The 6,470-nt window shown below is 50.6% G+C and overlaps 1 protein-coding gene across 1 annotated transcript; it reads left to right on the forward strand.

The window, feature by feature from the left end:
* Positions 1–768: 768 nt before the first annotated feature.
* Positions 769–1,569, forward strand: LOC121968243 (glutaredoxin-C7-like). Its single transcript, XM_042518704.1, has one exon. It carries the CDS (start codon positions 871–873, stop codon positions 1,249–1,251), a length of 381 nt encoding a protein of 126 aa, XP_042374638.1. The 5' UTR covers positions 769–870; the 3' UTR covers positions 1,252–1,569.
* Positions 1,570–6,470: the final 4,901 nt, after the last annotated feature.

Raw genomic sequence — 6,470 nt, forward strand, 5'->3', positions numbered from 1 at the left:
TATTTTAATTTGAATACTATAGTCCTTGAATTGTAGAGGTAAAAATTTTATTAGTTTAATCATGAGCTAAAATTATTTTTTTTAAAAAAAACTACTATTTATCAATTGGAGTTCACGGATGAAAATGACGCGCAGCATATCAAAATATATTTGAAGTTTGATATACCATGGACCTCACGTCGCATATTTCGTATACATCTAAAATTTTATTTTGATTTAATTTTTTTATAGTTAATATTATAATCCAATCTTAAAATATTAAAGGTGAAGGATGACATATTAAAAAATATATATATAAAATAAACTGCCGTCTCAGGTCCGCACATCCCGTGCACCCTAAATGGCATAAAAGGCCAAAATTTTATATGAGGTTTTAATCTATATATATATTGCGCCAATGGCACTGGCCGGGTCGGATCCTGTCCGTCCGCTCGCGTGGGTCCCGTCAGTCACCTGCCCGTGACGAGGTAACGTCACAACCCAGAAGAAAAAAGGACTCTCTCCGTCTCTCAAATGCGCCGGGCACTAATTCGACGTCAACGGTGGCGGAGGGTGCCACGTGTAACGCAGCGTCGTCAGAGGGCCCGGGAGGTTTATCGCCGAGCGATCCGACCCGTCCGCGCGGCAGTTTGGAGTCGTGTGACGTTGGCTTCGGCACGTGTCCTGGGTCGTGACGACACCGTCTACGGTCGCCTTCAGGGTGACGTCACCGCAATGTGAAAGAAGCAGCTCTGGAGCTGTGGTTGTCTTTATAAGGGCCTGCCTTCTCTGTGTCTTTGTATCGATCGGCTTCATTATATTGGCGGCAGTTCTCTAGGCGTAAAGCGGATAGCGGATAGCGGATAGCGGAGCGGGCGAGTGATCGATCGGATGGCGGCGGTGGCGGCGGTTTCGGGAGGGGGCAAGCGGCGCGGGTCGACGGCGCTGTCGATCGACGGGCCGGAGGAGGAGTCGGCGGAGGCGCGGGTGGGGCGGCTGATCCGCGAGAACCCCGTCGTGATCTTCAGCCGGCAGGGATGCTGCATGAGCCACGTGATGAAGCGGTTGCTGGCCGCGGTGGGGACCCACCCGACGTCCATCGAGCTGCAGGAGGCGGAGGAGGAGACGGCGGCGGCCCTCGCCGCAGGGAGCTCCGGCCTTCCGGCCCTCTTCGTCAGCGGCGTCGCCGTGGGAGGCCTCGAGGGCCTCATGGGCCTCCATCTCCGGGACCGCCTCGTGCCGATGCTGTGGGAGGCCGGCGCCCTGCGCTAGATGCCAACTCGTGTCCTGCTTCTCCTGCGACCTGAATTAATGCATGCAGAGTTAATTTGCCTCCTCCATCCTCCTTCTCACACTCTTTTGCGGACTGGCGGGGCGCTGGGTGAGCGCTTCACCTTTTTCCTCTTCTTCTCACTCTCTCTCTCTCTCTCGGTCTCTGTTTTATGTAACTTCTTACAAGCTAGAATTTGAATTTAGGCTTAATTTGGGTGAGGAATTCTACATGCTTCTCACTCACGGATCGAAAGGGAAACTCTATTGTAGATAAGGACCATGTCAAGAAAAAGACAGGACCCTCCTTTTTTCTTTTTACAGTACGATAAGCAGCATAACTTTGTGTTGTGTTAATCCCTTTAAGCTCCTCAATTGGCTTGCCTTCCTTCGTGGTTCTATCTGTCTTTCACTGGCTGTCTGAGCATAATGCGGGAAACGTCATCTCATATCGCTGAGTTTGGAAGAAGTGGGGGGAGGGTGCGGGGGGCTTAATTTTCGGCAATTAATAATTGATGTAGTTGGGGCAATTATTGACTTGTTTATAGGAGAAATAATGATGGGTTGGGAATGGACGACGACGGGCGTTTGATTCGATGAGTTCGTGAGTTGTGATCAAGTTTTAATTATTTATTTATTATTTAATAACTGAGCCGCGTCTTTACAACATGACGTTCGGAGTACTTCTGGCCTTCTGTAGTTCTGTAGGCAAACGAAGCTACAGTTGTTGACTGTAGAGACACGATGCCCTTGTTTTCTGTGTGCTTTGCGTTTGGAGTACTGCATAGTTTGAGTATTCAATTTTATGTACTTGAAGGAGATAGCTAATTAACGTTTGTACTGTTAAAACTTGCGATACACACATATTGCACCTTGATGATTCCATGTGCCCTTATTTCCTGCATGGCTGCATGCACGAGAAACCCCGTTTGGCTTAAACTTCAGCCAGATTTGCTTGCTTTGATCCAGAGACATCGACCTTAACTCTAAGGTCGACGAGGCCAACGTATGCTAGACGAAGAGGTTAATTCGGATAGTAAATGAATAAATTTGATTTTTAATTTAATAATTAATTATAAAAAAAAAAGTGATTATGTTAAGTCTAGACGTCCTCAGAGTACGTGATCATGTCTGGAAACTAAGAATACGGAACTGTCGGAATGATGACGTAGATGGAATGTTGATCGAATCGCGACGTCCTGGAGGAAGGGTATATTGAGATGACTTTTATGTTGATTAAGTTGTCAGAAATCCTCTAGTCAACGCTATCTGCAATCAGCGACTAAGTTGTCCCGGTCCTTGGTGTCTCGAGACTCGAGGCAGATCCAACGAGCATATAAGTACAAGTTAAGACGCATAATAATGAAATGAATGTAGAGTGAGTACAGAGAACGTATCCTGACTCAGGGGGCGCCCTCGGATGGGACGTTGCTCGAGTTGTTATGCCTTGGAAGAGCAGACGACCATGAGCAGGCTGAAGAGCTGGATGAATGCGGTGGTTCGGAACCGGATATAACCTCGACACGCAGTCCGGGTTATGACATTGGCACGTAAGTCGGGATAAGATATCGGCATGCATACCTTGGACAAGATATCGACACGCAGGTCTGAATACAGCGTCAGTACACAGACAAGAATACAACATAAGTACATAAGTCGAAATACAACAACGGCACGAAAGCCGAAACATGATAGCGAGGTATAATCAGATCGGATTGCGGCGATAACTGACACGGGGCAATGCCGCGTAGTGGCTGTTGGCGAAAGGTGCTGCGGCGCATAGTGGCTGCCTACGGAAGGGGCTGCAATGCTTGGTAGCTGCTTGCGTGGGATGATGGCAGTAGCTGCCGGATCGGAGAAGAGCGACACTAATCCAGAGGCGCTGGTGGATAGGCGGGGGAAGGGGTTACGACGCGTGGTAGCTGCAGACATGGGATGATGGCGGTAGCGGTCGGATCGGAGAAGAGAGCCACTAATCCAGAGGCGCTGGTGGATAGGCGGCGGAAGGGGATGCAACGCGTGGTAGCTTTCGGTGGAAGGGGCTGTGACGCGTGGGGGCTACCGGAAAAGGGGGTTGCGACGCGTAGGGGCTGCCGACAAAAGGGGTTGCGACGCGTGGTGGCTGCATGCATGGGATGATGGCGGTAGCGACCGGATCGGAGAAGAGTGACACTAATCCAAAGGCGTCGGTGGATAGGCGACGGAAGGGGCTGCGACGCGTGGTAGCTGCCGGCGTGGGATGATGGTGGCGGTGGTCGGATTGGAGAAGAGCGACACTAATCCAGAAGCACTGGTGGATAGGCGGTGTCAGTGCTGGTGGCTGGATGACGCAGCGGGCACAAGGAAGAGGAAGGAGAGTCCGACAGCATGCGTGAGAGCGATGGGCTCCCATTGGCGTCGGAACCAGTCATGACCTCATGGCATTGGTCATGGCTAGAGAAGAAGAAGAAATCTCTCCTCCTCCTCCCTTCGTCGTGGCGGCGGGGAAGACAACCCTCCTTCTTATGGTGTGGCGACAGCTTGCATGAAGGGGCAAAGGAGGCAGCGCTCGGCGTGAAGGAGAGAGGTAGTGGCGGTCGGCGTGAGGAGGAGGTGGAGGTGTGGATCCCCTTGTCCCCCCTGCAACGACGGCGTGAAAAATCTAGAGACGAGAAGACACCCCCCCTCCTCCCTACTAAAAGCCCTAATATATAATGATCAATTTGCCCCTCTCTTTCTCTCCAATTCCTCTTATGTCCCTATGGCCTATATCCATATCACAAGTCTCCCCTTCAAATCTAGTCGAAGGAGGCGTAAGTCCGACTGACTAGACCAAGCCCAACGTAAAGCGGAATCACTTCTGAATACAAAGTCAGATTGCTAGGCTTCTCATAACGTCAAATGAATAGCGACGAATGACGATAGCCTGGCAAAAAGGATGAAAAAGACAAGTGCCTCCGAGCGACGAAAAATAGTACTGAGAGTATGCTAAGCAAACAATCAGTCGATTACCGAGAGATCGAGCGAGTGATCGAGCGACGCTGAGTCAAGCGACCGATCAAAAAGATAATGCGCGAGCGATGTCAAGCGCATGACCGAGAAAATATCGACCGGTAAATCGGGAGAATGTCGATCAAGTAGACATAGGAATGTCAAGCGACAAAAATGAATGGCCAAGCGAACAACCAGGCGAGCAGCAGATGCAGAGCGATCGATTGGGATAATGCCTAGCGGGCGAATGCCGAACGAGCGAATGTCAAATGGGCGAATGTTGAATGGGTGAATACTGAACTGGTGAATGCCGAACGACGAATACCGAACGGATGCTAAGTAGGCGATCGAGCGAATGTCGATCGGGTGATGGGGTGAATGCGGAGCGAAGAATGCCAAGCGGTGAATGTCTATCGGTCACTCGAAGTAATCTCGATCAGGAGAATGCCGAGAGAAGAATGCCAAGCGACGAATGTCTATCGGTCGCTCGAAGTAATCTCGATCAGGAGAATGCCGAGCGAAGAATCCCGAGCGTCGAATGCGGATCAGCTAATGCCGATCGGTCGCTTGGGTTAAGCTCGGGCGGGAGTTGCCGAGCGACAAATGCCAAGCGACGAATGTCTATCGGTCATTCAAAGTAATCTCAATCGGGAGAATGCCGAGCGAAGAATGTGGAGTGTCGAATGCCGATTGGCTAATGTCGATAGATCTCTCGGGGTAGGCTTGGGCGGGTGAATGCCGAGCGACAAATGCCAAGCGATGAATGTCTATCAGTCACTCGAAGTAATCTCGATTGGGAGAATGCCGAGAGAAGAATGCCGAGCGTTGAATGCCGAGCGGCAAATGCCGATCGATCGCTCGGGGTAAGCTCGGGTGGGCGAATGCCGAGCGACAAATGCCAAGCGGCGAATGCCTATCGGTCACTCAAAGTAATCTCGATCGGGAGAATGCCGAGCGTCGAATGTCGAGCGGCTAATGCCGATCGGTGAATGTCTATCGGTTAATCGAAGTAATCTCAATTGGGAGAATGCCGAGCGAAGAATGTCGAGCGTCGAATGTCGAGCGGCTAATGACGATCGGTCGCTCAGGGTAAGCTCGGGTGGGCGAATGCTGAGCAACAAATGTCAAGCGACGAATGTCTATCGGTCACTCGAAGTAATCTCGATCGGGAGAATGTTGAGCGAAGAATGCTGAGTGTCGAATGTCGATTGGCTAATGCCGATCGATCGCTCGGGGTAAGCTCGGCGGGCGAATGCCGAGCGACAAATGCCAATCGTTGAATGTCTATTGGTCACTCGAAGTAATCTCGATCGGGAGAATGCCGAGCGAAGAATGCCGAGCGTCGAATGTCAATCGGCTAATGCCGATCGGTCGCTCGGGGTAAGCTCGGGTGGACGAATGCCGAGCAACAAATGCCAAGCGGCGAATGTCTATCGGTCACTCGAAGTAATCTCAATCGGGAGAATGCCGAGCGAAGAATGTCGAGCGTTGAATTCCGATCAGCTAATGTCGATCGGTCGCTCGGGGTAAGCTCGGGCGGGCGAATGCCGAGAAACAAATGCCAAGCGGCGAATATCTATCGGTCACTCAAAGTAATCTCGATCGGGAGAATGCCAAGCGAAGAATGTCGAGCGTCGAATGTCGATCGGCTAATGTCGATCGGTCGCTCGAGGTAAGCTTGGGCGGGCGAATGCTAAGCGATAAATGGCAAGCGGCGAATGTCTATCGGCCACTCGAAGTAATCTCGATCGGGAGAATGCCGAGCGTCGAATGTCGATCGACTAATGCCGATTGGTCGCTTGGGGTAAGCTTGGGCGAGCGATAAGTAAAAAATGACTTCCCGAACTGGATAGTATACCGAACGACTTATGCCGAGCGGAATAATCAGGCTGAGTGATATAACTTGTGATTTTCATAATAACTTCCTTGACTGAATTACATACCGGACGGCTTACACCGAGCGGAATAATCGAGCCAGGTGTAATATAAGTGTTTTGATTATAATCTTCTGATATTTAATTGAAAGTTTAAAGTCTTTGGTCGCCCCTTAAGGTCGCCGATTGACTAGTGCTGAGCGGATAAAGCACGCTCGAAAGTTAAAGTCTCTGGTCACCCCTTAAGGTCCCCGATTGACTAGTGCTGAGCAGAGAAAGCACGCTCGAAAGTTTATAGTCGTTGATCGACTGTTAGGGGTTTAAAGTCTCTGGTTCCCCTTAAGGAAGTCAGGCCGGTCACTCCTTAAGGGCCCCGAT

This window comes from Zingiber officinale, chromosome 3B (genome assembly GCF_018446385.1).
Source record: "Zingiber officinale cultivar Zhangliang chromosome 3B, Zo_v1.1, whole genome shotgun sequence".
Lineage (NCBI taxonomy): Eukaryota > Viridiplantae > Streptophyta > Magnoliopsida > Zingiberales > Zingiberaceae > Zingiber > Zingiber officinale.